The 16,946-nt window shown below is 38.0% G+C and overlaps 1 protein-coding gene across 1 annotated transcript in view; it reads left to right on the top strand.

Moving 5' to 3' along the window:
* LOC148047983 (uncharacterized) overlaps nt 1–16,946 on the top strand; it is a 61,279-nt gene that overhangs the window by 31,624 nt on the left and 12,709 nt on the right. Inside the window, exons 17-21 of the mRNA XM_087708214.1 lie at nt 317–471; nt 2,392–2,560; nt 4,045–4,112; nt 11,243–11,312; nt 16,877–16,908. Coding sequence (XP_087564340.1) covers nt 317–471; nt 2,392–2,560; nt 4,045–4,112; nt 11,243–11,312; nt 16,877–16,908 — 494 coding nt within the window. The remainder of the gene's footprint in view (nt 1–316; nt 472–2,391; nt 2,561–4,044; nt 4,113–11,242; nt 11,313–16,876; nt 16,909–16,946) is intronic.

Here is a 16,946-nt window from a genome sequence, read left to right as displayed (position 1 = left end):
AATTTAAGTGTCATATATTTCCTTTCACATAGTGCAGAGGGAGAGCAAACATTTAAGCTAGACACTGAAGAGATAGAGGGCAGAAGTACTGTATATTACCTGCCTTTACATAGAACACTAGAGGTGGATAATGCAACACTATTTCAAATAGAGAAAGATAGAATGGAATCAAACAAACGTTAACAATTTACTTCAGTTAAGGAAAATTCAGTTTCAGTTTAAACTTGTAAAGCTTGCTTTTTCAGCCACAAATTTCTGATGATGGAGAATAAATGTGCCGTCTCAACAGATAAGACAATTTCCTTTATTTCCTCAGTGTATGAAAGAATGATTGTGACCAAAGATATGAAATATATGCCTGAGCCCATACCTGCAGCACCAGCAAGGTTGGAAATGCCTTTCTTTGGGGTTTCTCCATCTCCATCTTTTATTCAAGAGCCGCTTGAGACAATTAAACAGAAAGAAAAGCAGGTTTTTGTGATATTTTGTATAGTTAATGTTAAAATATTACAGGAACAATTACTTTAGCAAATAAGCTGCAGCTGAATATTTGTGTACATTCTCCATTCCAGTTGCCATGTATGTTTTTTGTTTGTTTGTTTTAATATCTGCTCATCTTCAGTGAGATCAAATCTTTTCTATTTTTCTGGATGGTTCACGTTACCTGTGTGGAAAATAAGTTTCTCTCAAATCATCAAAAGACACTGAAGCTGCACACACATTATTCTAGCAGTGATTTTGCCAGGATCCTAGGACTATTATCACATCTTTTATTAGAAAAAGTGAATAGTAAGCATATGATAACAACAGTACCAATGCCTGTGATTTTGCTTTGCCCAAACTACCGTATTTTTCGGACTATAAGACATACCAAAGTATAAGACGCACTAAGATTTTGAAGAGGTAATTAAAAAAACAGTTTTTGCACTCTGTAGGCCTCCCAAACCCTCGGCACACCTCATTTTATGCAAAAGGGGGGGGCATGCAGAGCTTTGGGAGACTTTGTAGAGTGCTCCTGGGGGCTAGGGGAAGGCAAAAACAAGCAAAAAATGGCCCGTTTTTCACAAAAACGGGCCGTTTATTGCAAAAAAGGGGGGGCATGCAGAGCTTTGCGGGGCTTGTAGAGTGCTCCTGGGGACGGGGGGGGGGACAAGCAAAACCTGCCCTCCCCAACCTTCAGGAGCACTTTACAAGCCTCCCAAACCCTCTGCTCATCCATTTTTGCAAAGAGGGCGGGGTTTCGGTAGGCTAAACATGCTGTATTCAGTGTATAAGATGCACCTAGATTTTCACCCTATTTTTTGAGGTCTTATACTCCAAAAATACGGTAGTCATCCATTTGCTGCAGCATTAGCGCTGTCAGCAAGAAGAGGACAGAATCCCAAGCAGGAAATTCTTTGCAAATCAGGATCACGAGCTACCACTATTTTCAGTTCTGCATTTTCTTCCAGTGGAATTCTTTCTTTTCCTTCTCTCACTCTGTCTTCAGTTTTCAGCCTATTTACCCCCACTCCTTGAATTTTTAGTCCTATATTTTCCTTTCCCACTGTTTCTTCTTTTTATCTTTTCCTCCAATTTGCTGTCTCGCTTTTTTTTTCTAGTCCCCTTTCCATTTTCTATTTACCGTTTTCTGGTTCTAATTTTTGAGTTTATTTTCATTCATTTATTTATTTTATTAAATTTTTATGCTTCCCATCTGCCCTACAAGGGTGACTTACTTCCCACCATCTCAAAGCTTTGGAGTTCCATTTCCACTAAGGAGGCAAATTGGGTTAATGCCTTTATTTGTCTGGCAATTTTCTGAAGAGCAAAACATCTCCCTCTGGTTTTCCTTTTAGTTCTCGACCTACAACCACAATTGAGCTCAAAATTTCTATTGTTAAGTGAGACATTTATTAAGTCAGTTTTTCCCCCATTTTCTTGCCTCGGTTGTTAAATGAATCGCTGCAGTTGATAAGTTATTAATCCAGTTGTTAAGTGAATCAGACTTTCCCATTGACTTTGCTTGTCAGAAGGTTGCAAAAGGGGCATTACATGACCTTGGGACACAGCAACAGTCATAAGTATGAACCAGTTGCTAAGCATCTGAATTTTGATCATATGATCACGGGAATGCTGCGAAGATCGTAAGTGTGAAAAATGGTCGTACGTCACATTTTTCAGTGCCCCGTAAGTTTGAACGTTCATTAAATGAACTGTTGTAAGTTGAGGACTATCTGTATTTGGAAACTACATAAGTATCATTGGCTGGATATTATAATATCACATTTATGTTACAGTCCTAGGATTGCCAGTATTTATGCTATGAGCAAAAAGGTAGACTTGGCTCTTTCATTTTCAGTGGGTATTGTACTTCATTTGTGACATCTAATACGCTTTATTGTTTTAAAGATAGTTGATAATGTGACTGCCGTAACCATAGAGAAGCCATTAAAAGAAACTTTGAAGAAAACACAGCAGCACACTGATGAAGAAGTATCTCCAAAAGTATCAGAAATAATTTCAAAACCGTCTTATTGTTTGCATAAAAAGATAAAATCAGAGCCAAATATTTGTACATGTGAGTTTCCATTATCTACATGAAATCTCTAAACATAATAGATATTATTTTGGGAGTAAATGTTGATTTTGTGACCACATAACTGTACTAATAGGCACATATCAATATATCTGTTCTTTCCTGAAAAGTAAAAAGATACGTTTTGGATTGAATGTCAAATATTATTTAATACATTTCCTTCTGAAATTAGAGCTTTGTTTTTGCTTTATAGAATTAAGGTAAAGAATGCAAGAATATATTCATGTTTGTGTCTGTGTGTGTGTGTGTTTGTGTGTGTGTGTAACAAGTGGAACCTTGCAATGTTTCCCTCCCACTAAAACAGTCAGCACTCCAAAATAGTCTTGAGAAAAGAAGAGGAAGATTTAAAAGTCTACTTAGTCAGAAAAAGAAAATCCTTCAAATCACTAGAATTGAACCCTGTGTATGTAGGTATTCATGCTTCGTAATTAAAAGTCCATAGCTAGAGCATGAACAGAAGCAAACTTCTAGAATCCCTGGACTGGCTCCTTGTTTTTCTGAACTCCATTTAATAATTGACCTTGATATTGTTGTCTCCACATTACTGATGCTCCGATTCTTGCTCTCACTCAATTCTGTTACTGGATTTCAGTTTGACTCCCATTAGTTTGAAGAGCTACCATTCATAAATAAAGGGCTTCTACTGATACCATTTTAAGACTCAAAATTCCATTTGCCTTTTTATTATGCATTACAAATTTAAACATTTTTAAAATATTTCTCCTTCCAATATAAAATATTATTTGACTTATTGCTGGCAGAATGTGGCATTTTCTGCATTTATCCCAGAGGTGGTATTCAGCAGGTTCTGACCAGTTCTGGAGAACCGGTAGTGGGAATTTTGAGTAGTTCAGAGAACCGGCAAATACCACCTCTGACTGGCCCGGCCCCCATCTATTCTCTTCCTCCTGAGTCCTAGCTGATCAGAAGGGAATGGGGATTTTGCAGTAACCTTCCCCTGAAGTGGGAAGGGAGTGGAGATTTTACAATATCCTTCCCCTACCACGCCCACCATGCCATGCCCACAGAGCCAGTAGTAAAAAAATTTGAATCCCACCACTGCTACCCAGTCACATGACCACCCACACCCACTCAGTCACATGGCCACCAAGTCACGCCCACAGAACTGGTAGTAAAAAATTTGAATCCCACCACTGATTTATCCTACCTACTTTTTCCCTTTTGGAAGACAAACCATATTATTCTTGCTATTAGAAAGCTGAGTCACTGTCATGTACCCTGTCTTGGTTATGAATTACAAACAAGAAATTACAATGACCAGTTGGATTTACAGACAAATTTGGCTTATGATAGCATAATGGGTTGCAGTTTGAAAAGCAACAGAAAGTAACTAACAATAATTTCCAGTATGGACATTTTTTAAGATGTAGCTATTCCCATATACTTGATACATGCAAATAAAATTATTGCATTAGTTCTCACATTTTTTTTTTCTTTTTGGTTAGATTCTTACATCTTTGAAGAACAAGTGGAAAAACATTCTGAAAAAGACAAACTGCCCAGGAGAGAAACGGTATCATTTCACTTAATATAAAATTACTTTAAAGCCTACTGCCTTTAACAAGAGAATAATAATAATTTCTGTAACGGTCACTGTAATAAATAAGCACGCTTAATTTGAATTAAATATTTCCGATATAATTTTTCAGTAACTTGCTACAAATACTAATTTTCCCACAGATAAGGAATAATAATGTAGACTCAGTATTTACTGGGCAACTCCCCGTAGTCAGGAAGACGTCATCCACAGTGTTTCTAGAGTATAAACGAGGGGTGTCAAACTCAATTTCATTGAGGACCACATCAGGGTTGTGTTTGACCTTGGGGGCAGGAGTGGGCATGGCCAGCTCAACTTCATTCGTGTCGGGGCGCCTGTGGTGGCCCGAGCACTCTGCCAGCGAAAAAGGATTTTTGAGCTCCATTTTAGGCTACGACGGCTTCCTGCAACCCTCTGCCAGCAAAAATGGAGCTCAGGAGGCCAGTCATTCGCTGTTTCCAGTTTGGCCCTGTGGGCCAGATCTAAGCACCCCCACGGGCCCGATGCGGGCCATGGACCTTCAGTTTGACACCCGTGGTATAGACTCAAATAATTAGAAAACAACAAAGCCTACATCAGGAATAAGGCAAAAGGGGAGAGAGAGGCATTAGAAAGAAACTAAAACAAGAAGAAAAGAACTACATTTGATCCCTCTGATCACTTTCTTTATAACGATATAGTAATCAGCCTCTCTCTCCTAATGCCATCTAGATGCATTTGGTTAAAGCTCCCAAAGGCATAGATCATAGCCTATTTTAATATAACTGGAAAATGCTTAAGTTGCGTATCATGACACATTTTTTGTGTTCAGAAGCATCACTACTATTTTGTATAAATCATAACAGACATTGATGTCATCATAAATTAGTCTTCAAAGGTCATGGTTAACATTACCTGGGTAACTGAAGAGGCAAGCAAAATAGTTTTTGTTGTAATTGGATTTCATTATATTATTCTATCCTTGCTATGCAGGAAAGGCTGCTTATATTTAAGTTGGTATTGCTTTGTGATTTCATATATAGAGACAAGGGAATTAAATTAAATTTAAAAAGTTGTGATTGTGTTAACCGGCCATGATGTGCATTCTTGGAAGAGAAATTAAGCTCCCCATGCCATCCTCTAAACGTCTTTGGAAAAAATCTTCTAAACTAGTATCTTGAAATTTTTTAAATATAACAATCATATGTTATATGAATGTATGTGTATGTATAGTTGTGTACACATGCACACAGACACACACACACATATTGTGTTTGTGTTTGTATATTATGTATTGTACACATAATGGATCAAAAGCTTGCCTCTAGGATCCATCACGCATGCAGAATACTTCATGCTGCACTTATGCTGTATCATATACATTCCTCTGTAGTACAGGATTTCGAGGCTCCTGTATTTCAGAAATGACCAGGTTAAATTTACACAGACTAGGAAAGTTAATTCAAGTTAGGCTGCAGCGTAAGGTTAGTAATCTGTGACCCTTAGCTAAGGCTTGCCAGGTTGCATGTATTCCATTTCTTTATTAGTATAACCTATGGAATTTCACCAGTAGTGAGATTCAATTTTTTTTACTACCGGTTCTGTCGCTGTGGCTTGGTGGGCGTGGCAGGGGAAGGATACTGTAAAATCCCCATTCCCTCCCGATCTGCTGGGACTCGGGAGGCAGAGAATAGATGGGGATGGGGCCAGTCAGAGGTGGTATTTGCCGGTAGCGGAAACTACTCAAAGTTTCCGCTACCGGTTCTCCAGAACTGGTCAGAACCTGTTGAATACCACCTCTGAATTTAACATTCAGGATTCTTTTCTATTTCTTTGCTGTATTGTTATAAGATGATGAATCATCTTGTTTTAATGACCCCATCATCTCTTGCGGGGTGGAGTCTGGCAACTGAATGCAACTGGGTATTTACTTGCCAGATGCCCTTCCTGTCTACTGAGTTTTGTTCAGCAGATAATATTCTCATTTTGCCCAGAGAGAGAAATATCTGCCTCTACCTAGGATCGAACTCACACCCTCCTGATTGTGGGCAAAAGCTCCACCTCTAGGCCCCCACGCAAGTCATCATTACAAGTCGATTAATATCACCATGGAATTGGGTACACTTATGTATATATAATAAAATAATTTCGATGTTCAGTTATGTAAATAGGTATTGGCCCCATCATAATACAAATAAGGCATCTGTGACTCGTTTCATTTTGTAATAATTAGAATTTTGATCCCCGTTTATTGTTCGAATGCGATTAATTAATTAAATGTATTTGCTTCCTAGTATCTTAAGGAGAAGATGCATTTGGAAGAGGAAGTCACATGCTCAAGCTTGACCGAAATACAGAAAGGAGTGAAAAAGGTCTTTGAGCTTCATTTTTTTTCCAATATGTATATTTGCAATTTAGAGGATTTTGCTCTTAGAAAATAACCCAGTTCAAGCCTGAACAAAAATGATTGCTTCTGAGAATCCAGACCTGATGATTGAGTGCTGCATCATTTTCTAGCATTAGCAGGTCTTTTGTGTCTCAAAATAGATACCAACAATTAAGATTGTGCTGCTCAGCGCACTAACGTCATGTAACCCAAATCTGGCAGCAAAAATGCAAATTTCTAATATAATAATGGAATGGCTTTTTCTCTTCTTTTCTCTAAAGCCACACTGGTTCTGTCATTATGTCATGATTTACATCTTTTGGGGCCAATTTTCTCAAAGGAAAGCTGTGCTTATAATATTTTTAAGGGTTTGACCGGCAAATGCTGCCATCTGTTGGTGACAAGTGTGTGTTTTCTAACTGTAACAATGGTTTTGTTACTTGGCTTATTAGAATTATTCTAGAAGTTTGCCTTGTCATAATGTTTCTCACTTGTACTTTTAATATCATTTATTTTTTTTTCTTTTTGTAATTTATATAGCAACCATTTCCACAGCTTTTTTTAAATACTATTTTATTTCAATTTGTCTCATTAAAATAAAGAACTGCTGACGTAAACGTTTAATTTGTTGTGTGATAGTTTGCTTTTATGGGAATTTCTTTTAACTTCTTTTTACAATGTTTCTTTTTATAACAATGTTTCATTCAGTCTTCATCTAAAGAAACTTAATTTTCCTTTTGTGCTCTTTTTTTGATGTGGCTATGTTAATTGATATTTTTATAGTCTTCTATAAACAGTAGCACTATCTGGGTTGACGTCAAAATCCTGAAGCTTACCAAGCTTGAATGAATAAGAAAAAATTATGTATGTAATTTTCCTTATCAAAATTTGATGAGGCTATGCTGTATTTAAAAAAATAAGTATTGTGTTCCTGTATGGAGCACTGTCTCCTGTGTCTTGGTCATAGGTGTACTTGTTTATAAGGGCAGATGTTTGGAAAATATAATTATTCTATTGTTTCTATAATTATTTTATATGAAATGTTTAGAAACAACAGCGCAAGAGGCATAAGCCAAGGAAAGTAGGCAAAAGAGGGAAAGTTGGTTTCATGAAGAAGTGGTCGCCGAACCATAGAAAACCTTTTTCTGCAACAATGGTAATTATTCTTTTGTAAATAAAAACAGTATCTGGATTTTTATAAGGGAAATACTTTTTGACATTATTGTTCTTTTTGCTCTTCTAACTGACCCAATTACTGATCGCCCTTGTTTACTATGCTCTGATCTCCCCTCATTTCCTTTTTCCATCTCCTTCACTGTTTGTCTACCATAAATTCTCTACAAGGTCTTTAAAAAGCTAACCAAGTGAATAAGTGCATGTTGAAATGTGTGCATTACATTTGGAGGCCACAAAGAATATTTCAGTAGTATATGGAATTTTGTTCACAGAAACATGCCAAACAAATCAACTTTAATTAAGGTATTTCTAAATGGCACCCAGCCAAACTGTCGGATCAGATGCATTCCATGCTACTTATTTATTTATAATTAACATTTTTAAATTTGCTAACAAAATTTTGACAGCTCTGAACTTACCATTCTCCATTTTGATGTCTAGGACAGGGTCTACTATTATGTTGAAAGCAAAAATGATACCTCCTCTATTTTAAAATTAAACTAGACCTTCTGTTTCTCAGTTCTTCCCACAACCACCTTAAGATATTCAGGAAAATGTATGAGGAAATGAATAGGTCTTCAATAGTTCCTCCCTTCCCTTCTCTGCACTCCCTCTCCTCTCCCTCCATCCCTCCATCCATCCCTCCCTCCTTCCTTCCTTCCTTTCTTCTTTTCTTACCACCCACTCAATAAATGACTGAGAGCAGAGGTGTCAAACTGGTGGCCTGTGGGCCATATGCTTCACGCACAGGCCACGCCCACTCCAGCATTGCAGATGGGGAAAACGTCACCTGGCAGCAATGCGACATGGCAAGTTTGACACCCGTGACTGAGAGGCTTAAAAAGAAGTATGAACATCAAGACAGAAAACTAACAAATCAATAAAAACATTGCACCAGGGTCAAAGAAACGCCAAATAGACACCATATTTTCATATATTAGCAGTGGTGTGATTCAAATAATTTAACAATCAGTTTGCCCAGGGACAGGTTGGCTGTCAGAGGCGTGGCCCATCCCCGTCCTCCAGGTCCGCCGCACATGTGAGACGAGCCTGTTAAATTACACACACACACACACACACACACACACACACACACTATCAAAGTGGATCCTGGACCCCGTGCTGCAATGGAGAAACACATAATGGAGTGACCAGCATTAGGAGAGGAGGAAGAGCAGGGAGAAGAAATAGGGAAAGTGGCCTTCTCCTTCCCTCGTGCCAGCCACTCCATTGCCCATTTCTCTGTTGCAGCGCAGCGCCCAGGATCCACTTTAACAGCAGGGGTGGGTAATTTAACAACTGGTGCACTCAAACCAGTGAGAACCAGCTGAACCCACCATTGCATATGGGACACCCTCTAATTTAAAAGGGAAGATTGTTCTGCATAATGGACATCACAAAAGAGAAGGCCATCTGACTGAAGCCCAGATAAATAAGTATCAATAGATCACAGCACTGCAGGTAAAGGATTCTTAATAGAATATAATAACCTGATATGCCTAGATGGGAAGAAGTTTCTGAACTACTTAAAGCTCCATACAAGTGGTCCCTGACTTAGAAATACAGTTGGGAACAAGATTTCGATTGCTAAATAAGTGTTGAGTTGCACCCAATTTTACAATCTTCTGGGCCGTGGTTGTTAAGTAAATCATTGCAGCTGTTAAGTGAACCATGCCATTGTTAAACAAATTTGGCTTCCCCCATTAACTTTTTCAGAACCGCAATAACACTTAACGTATATACTGTGGAGGCTCACGTGGTAAGACGCTGGGCCTGCGCACAGCTGAGGTCGGCAGCTCGATCCCAGTGAGTGAATAAACCATGGAGGGATAAGAAAGGAGCCTCCCCCAATTGCCTACTGGCATTCAGGCATCCCGCGGGTAAAAGATAACACTGCCCGAAAAATTCCTTTCGCAAGAGGCAGCCAGCCACCTCAGTAATCCCTGGCTAACACATGCCATACGCTAAAAACAAACTAACTTAACTGCTTCACAGTGCTTTACAGCCCTCTCTAAGTGATTTACAGAGTCAGCATACTGCCCCCAACAGTCTGGGTCCTCATTTTACTGACCTCAGAAGGATGGAAGGCTGAGTCAACCTTGAGCCTGGTGAGAATCCAACTGCCAAACCTCTGGTTGCCAAATTAGCCTGCCGTGCTGTATTCTGTGCCACCACAAATCTAGTTTGGAAGATTGCAAATGGCAATCACATGACCCTGGGATGCTGCCACCATTGTACATATATGCTAGTTGCCAAGTGCCCAAACTTTGATCACATGACCATGTAGATGTTGAAGGTTTGGTTCTAAAACACTTCTTTTTAATGTGGTTGTAAAGACGATCAATTACTATCATATTTTTCAGAGCATAAAATGCACCTTTTCCCCTCAAAAATGAGGGTGAAAATCTGGGTGCGTCTTATACACTGAATACAGCATTTTTGGCCTTTCAAAACCATGCCCCCTTTGCAAAAATGGCCATGCATAGTCTTCAGGAGGCTTCCAGAGTGCTCCTGGGGGCAGGGGAGGACAAAAATGAGCAAAAAACAGGACATTTTTTGCTCATTTTTGCCCCCCCCCACCCAGGGCACTCTTTAAGCCTTCTAAAGACTATGCATGCCTTTTTTTTTTTTACAAAAAACGGGCATGTTTTGGTGAAAAGGGCCAATTTTTGCTCATTTTTGCCCCCCCAACTTCCAGGAGCACTTTACAAGCCTCCTAAAGGCTATGCATGTCCTTTTTTGACAAAAGCAGGGCTGTTTTTGTGAAAAACAAGCTGTTTGGGGGAGGTCTGCAGAGTGCAAAAACTTATTTTTAAAATTTGCCTCTTCAAAATCTTGGTGTGTCTTATACTCCGGTGCATCTTATACTCCAAAAAATACAGTAAACAAATGATTGTAAATCAAGGACGATCTGTAAATCTGCTGTAACCTCTTACACGAGGCTGAACCAGCTGCACATTTCTCCTGGCCTTAAGGGCATTCCCAATAAAACAAAATCCAACCTTAAAGTTACCAAATAATCTTCCATACATCTTCCATACCAGGCCTAGCTGATAACAGTTATTATTACTAACAGCTTATAATTATTGCTAGTAGAATCAAATTATAAGAAATTACTGCTACATAAAATCTATACAATTTGTCTATCACATGATGCCAGCTGAATCTAAATATTGAGAGTTGACCCCAGATAAACCCTGTCCAGATATTTCTGTTTTGTGGTTGGGCTACTAGTATGATCTCAAGTCTCCTGTTCTTATGGAGAGAATGGATGAGGGATTTGCAACCAAATAACAATTTTCAAACTCCATAAAGCCTGTTTTCTAGATATGGCTGCATAATTTTTTCTTTGGTGGTGGTTGACACCACATGGCCACAACAATAAAGCATTAAACTGTTTCTTAAAATGTATTCCTAATTCTTCTTTTTCATATTCCTACCCACACAGTAGCTTAATGCAACGAGCGTTCAGTAGATGATGGAGAAGAATTAACTGTTTCACCTGTAGTGTCCATTTTGCTACATTTGTTAAAGAAAAATAAACACCAATTTCTGTTGCTTCCAGGGTTCTGGAAGGTCAAGAGACATCACTTGTAACATACGGCCTCGGTCAGCACACTCTGCAACTTACGTTGGTAAGATCAGCTATTCTGAATCTAAAACAAATTTGTTTCTAGCAGGCCCAAGTCCAAAGATGACACAGTAAGATCTAATTGAGTCCAATCCTTTATTTTCTTGCACCAACAGTAATGGATAGAATCTTGCTCAGGACTGTGCAATCTCTTAATTTAGGCTGTTTTGTGTTGCCATCCCCCTCCCCGCCCTCTCTTCTCCAGGTGCACATTCCATCACAGTTTTGTACAGAAAAAAGGAAACAAAAAATGTGTAATAAATATTCTTCAAAATTAAAGTCATATTAATTTTAACAGCTATTGAATTAAGAATATTTGAGGGAAGTTATTTTTTTTATTCTATGCATTGTGAATTACAGTATAGTTTTTTATGCATAATATCATAGTTTCTTAATGAAATGCTAAATGATATAGAATTGTTTCCCCATTGTTTGACTCAGAGGTAAATTTGTAGAGTTTAGCATTGGAACCAAAAGAGCAGCAAAAATAAATATTTAGTAGCAACAAGCTCAGGTATTTCATGATCCAAGATAAATTTCTTAATCCAATTGGTGGATCACAGTAGCTTGCATTTAACCTAATTTCAGTAAAGAAGTTCAGCTGATGGATCAAGAAGGCTGGCTGCTCATACATTCAATATATGCTTACCCACACTTTACATTATCCAATGTGGAGCAGCCAGAATAACGGTCAACTAGGATTTAGGAAACTGATTTTTGGCAGCAGCAAAAATGATTAACCTTAAAAAACTCTGCTAATTAAAGTTTCCGTGGCACAGTTTTGCCCTGATGCCTATCCTCATTGAGAGAAAGTTTAGTGGAAGATTGAGTGCCACTGCTTGGAATAATACTAAATATCCCTTTAAGTACAAATTCCAAATGGTATATGCTGCTCCAGAAATCCAAGCACCAGGATACTGCTCTGAGAAAAATCACTGATCTAATGGAAACTTTCTTCAGGGCAAGATGCCTTAAGTCTATTAATTCCTCTGTACTGAAACACTATAAAATATTTTTGACAGGGAAAGAGGAGCTATAGGGGATGGGGATGAAGGGGATGGAAGGGGTAACAGCAAAGGTGGGATTCTACTGGTTTGGACTGGTTCGGACTGGTTTGGAAAAATGGATAGCTCCAACTATCAGCTTGGAGCGAACTGGTTCACTCCCAGTTTTAGCTGAGCCTACCCGCCCCTGCGCTATACTCACCTATATTCCCTTTTCTGAAGCCCAGCTGATAGGCGCAGCAGAGTGGATTGCTGCGCCTCAGCTGTTTTCCTCCCCAGCAGTAATGCGGAAGGTGATTTCTCTGTAAACTGTGCATACACGCGCAACGATCCGGTTGTTAAACCGGTAGGATTCCACCCCTGAGTAACAGTAGTTAAGCCACGCAAGGTAGCAATTACCAGATAAATACTGGCCTCTCTGAGGAAAAATGCTTTCATTGCAGTTACCTTAAACAGTCAGAATGTGGAGCACAAACTGCACAAACTGTTTTTGGAAATGTGAAGTTAGTTCTTACATATTCGCTACCGTTATGTGAAATGGTCCTTCTCTCTCAAACAGAAACATGACTGTCTGGAAAAATTTAGCTATATTTCCTTGCTGAGTGAGTCTGCAGTGAAACGATTCTACAAACATCCTCAGAGTGAATTTTCTAACCTGCCTTTCTTAAGGCAATGTGAAGGCCTCTATGATCTAATATAATAGATTCTTCTTTGGAAGAAAGTCCTTATTCTCATGATGTAGGCCACATCTAAAATTAGATTATTACCAGTTGTAGTATTAAATGGTGGTTGCTTTAAAATCACCATCACCATCACCAAGCAGCTTATATAACATAACTGCTTAATCCAGTAGCACTCTTATAATTGGCTACTGTCACATTTTCCCACTGAGATTCCACAATCAGTATTCCTTTATCACTGTTGTAGATACTCATATCCTAAGTATGGTAAGAATGGTGTACAGTGGAACCTCCGGTCACAACCCTAATCCATATTCCAGAACTTCAGACACAACCCGATTTGGTCATGACCAGAAACAAGACTGATTGTGCATGCACGTACAAAAAAAATGGTGCAGAAGGGGAAATTGCTGCGTCAGGGAAAATCGCTGTGTTTGATCGCCACCTGAGGATGTGTTTGCGACCAGAGTGAAACATTTAGCAGATTTTTTGGTCGGCATCCGATTTGGTCATAGTCAGAATCGTCCGTGACCCGAGGTTCTACTGCATATTAATAGAAATGAGAAACAAGGAAATATGATTCTGATAAAAGCAGGAAGAAAGAACAATGCAAGATTGATTTTGTTTTATTTAAAGCATTAATGTTACTTCTTTCCTGCTGCGAGTTAAAGGTAGCTAAGAACAGAAATTGGTTTTTCTAAAAAGTCCTTACAATTAAAAGGAACATTAAAAATCAAAATACAAGACTAATCGGTAGAAAATTTCTAAAGGAATTAAAGCATACTCTTGACTAATTATAGTAGCATGTAAAATTACTTGAACAACTTGCTATAAAGAAAGTCTTCAACTTCATTTAGAAGATTCTTCATAAAATGGGCATTCTAAAGGTGATGTGTCCAGATTTTAAGTGCCAGTACTTCTCTAGTACTAGCTGAGATGTTCTTCAGGCTGGTGTCTATAATGTATCAAAACCTTCAGTAGTCACTCCTAACAAGTAGGCACCCAGGAGGCAGTTACAATTAACTATCACACTGACCCACATTCAGTGACATTTTTTGTACTATTGTGATGTAATATAATGTGTATCATATTTATGAAATATTAAAAACTTTTAAACCTCCAGTTTGTCAGAAACATCCACAGGTAAAGCAATTGAAGTGTACTAAAATTGAAATAAGAATTTTTTTTCCAAGAAAATTGAGGCTACATTTTTATTAGATTAATTACTATTTTCTGAAGGTTGGTGATTTATTTAGTAGAATAGTTTGAACTGTGTTGTGGGTAGCCCATTTACTTGCTATCCTAAGAACTAAATATAACAGTGTTCTATAAAACAAATCAAAATTAGTATACTATTGGCTTCTGGCTTCTATAAGTAAAAAGCCAAGAAGTTATGCAGGATCTCATATTGCTAGCCTTTCATTTTAAATAATTCTAACTAGTAAAATTACTTTATTAAGGTGAAATACAAAAGTTGTAGATATATATAGTGAAGTCAGTGGAAAATACAGGATTTCATTCTATCACAGGGACTTCTTATTATCTTCTAGAAAACACTCCACTAAATAAATATTGCTTAAGTTATCTTGTTTTGTTATCAACTCAAACTGCTCAGGAAATACAGCCTGATGTGTTAAAACCTCTGACTGTGTGTGCATTTTGCACACTACAAATTCAATTCTTCAAGAGATGTACATGTTTGAATAATATAAAAATGTCAACAACAATGCTCAACTAGCTTTTACAAATCTTTATTATGTGTTATCTTTACTCTGCCAACAGGACTGGACTAGCCTACTGCACTTTATAAAGATGTCAAACTGAACTTCTTTTTGAGAGATTTTTCTTTTATTATTTCGCTTTGGGGTTGTTGTAGAAATATGACTTTACATATGCTTACATTCCATTATATAGAATTGCATCTGCTCTAGAAATATTTCTATAATAGAAATATAAAAGAACCCCAAAAGTGAAGATAAATTAACAGAAGAGGAATGTGAGTCTATACTTGTATTTCTCATTTTTGTGACAAGTATTGGCCTGCTAAAAAGAATAGAATAAGAAAAGCTTATGACAACAGAAAGGAAGGATGTAGTGGTATTGATTTGTAATATGCCTCTCTTGTTATTAGCTAGAGTGGCTTAAAAGTATTGACGTGCCTAGGATTAACCTTAATTATTAGTGTCAAGGCCATAGTTTTTATTTTAGCCAATTTAAGACGAGGTAAGGAAGATTCCCTGAAATTAGTGGCTTCAGCTAGACTCTGAATGCAGATGGCAAATGGCCTTGCTCTTTTGATCTATTTTGATCAGAAGACCAGGCTTCTAGTACTTTGAACAGTACTGATTGATCCATAAGCTTCCCGTGTTTAATTACAAGAATGGGTGTTAAACCTCCTATTTTGACTTGCATCTAAAGAAAACTCTAGAGCAAGGGTATCAAACTCACATCGTCATGGCAGCGTCACGTAATGTATTGGGACTTTCCCCCCCCCCTTTGCTAAACTAGGTGTGTGCATGGCCACCATGTGACACATCCAGATCACAGGCCACGAGTTTGACAGCCCTGCTCTAGAACATAGACAAGAAGCATGCATAGTTTATATTAGCTCACTGGGCATGTAATCTGAATTTTCTAGTTTGAGTCTTACACATCACAAGAGATGGTTCTTGCTGGGTGTCTAGTTTTTTAAATATTCATATTATATCAAATATTATATAGCATCTTCTAGGTTTATCTTGAAAGCAAAGAAAATGAAGAATTTTACCATGCTGGAAGCATTTGGATTCTCACTGGATGTACCCATCTCTATACAATAAAAATGAGAGCAGTTGAGCAAAAGAAGGGAGTACTCTAACTTAATCACCACAGGTTTCTGAACTCATGGCTGCACTTGTGTATGGCTAAAGATAAATCTGATGAGGGTATTCAGGTGTAGCCATGTGAATAAAGCTACAAAGATCAGAATGGGATTCCCTATGACACTCTATGGAAGCAAAAATTGGAATTAAAAAAAAAACATATCAGAGGATTATGGACACTTGTCAGCTTTGGTGTTGGAGAAGTTGCCTGGCAATACCATGAATAGGCAAGAATAGCAAATAAAGGAATAATCAAACAAAACAACCTAAATTGGTCCCTCAGAATTGATACAACTTGACACAACATATTATCAAAGATAAGTCAATTTTAGAATTGGTTATCTAAGACCCGGTGAATTCAGTATACTTTAATCTAGTCATTAATCTGTATTCCATTTTGCATTATGCAAGAAAAATATTTTTTTTAAAATGCTGTGTTTCAGACTGGAAATATTATGCATCTCAAGCGTAATCAGTATGATTGTAGAAAAAAAACCTGTCACTGAAGCTGCAGCAGATGTTATTGGGGTCAAGGGGGGCGAATGAGGAGGAGACATTTTTCTTCAAACAGCTAAAGTTTAGTGGGGTTCCAAAAGAAAAAAAAACAATGGTTGAACTAGATCAGGGCTGTCATACTTGCAGCCCACGGGCCAGATGCGTCACATACTGGCCATGCCCACATTCAGTTTAGCAAAGGGGGGAAGTCATAATATATCATGTGACACAGCTGTGACGACGCGAATTTGACACCCCTGAACTAGATAATCCAGAAAACAAAATTTTCCATTTGAAACATAGGCAAGCTGGGTGAATAGAAGACAATATTCTCAATTTCTGTCTTCCAGAAACAGTTGATGATGGGGCAACCTGACACTGCAGGTAGACTCTGGGTTCTCATTCAACCTAAGGAAACTCCACATGCATAATAAATAAATTCCTAGGCAGAATGTTCAGATAGCATGAAATTTCAATTTAGGACTAACAAATATACATAATATTCTACTTGTTTGTTTTTTGTATTAGGACAAAAAACATTCCCTGCCCTTGGACCTCAGGTATGACATATTTAGCATAAATGCAATATTTGAAAGAA

Source organism: Thamnophis sirtalis, unplaced genomic scaffold (genome assembly GCF_051295495.1).
Source record: "Thamnophis sirtalis isolate CommonGarterSnake01/CBP01778 unplaced genomic scaffold, rThaSir2_p1.2 scaffold_3, whole genome shotgun sequence".
NCBI classification, from domain to species: Eukaryota; Metazoa; Chordata; class Lepidosauria; order Squamata; family Natricidae; genus Thamnophis; species Thamnophis sirtalis.
This window is presented reverse-complemented; position numbering and strand designations above follow the sequence as displayed.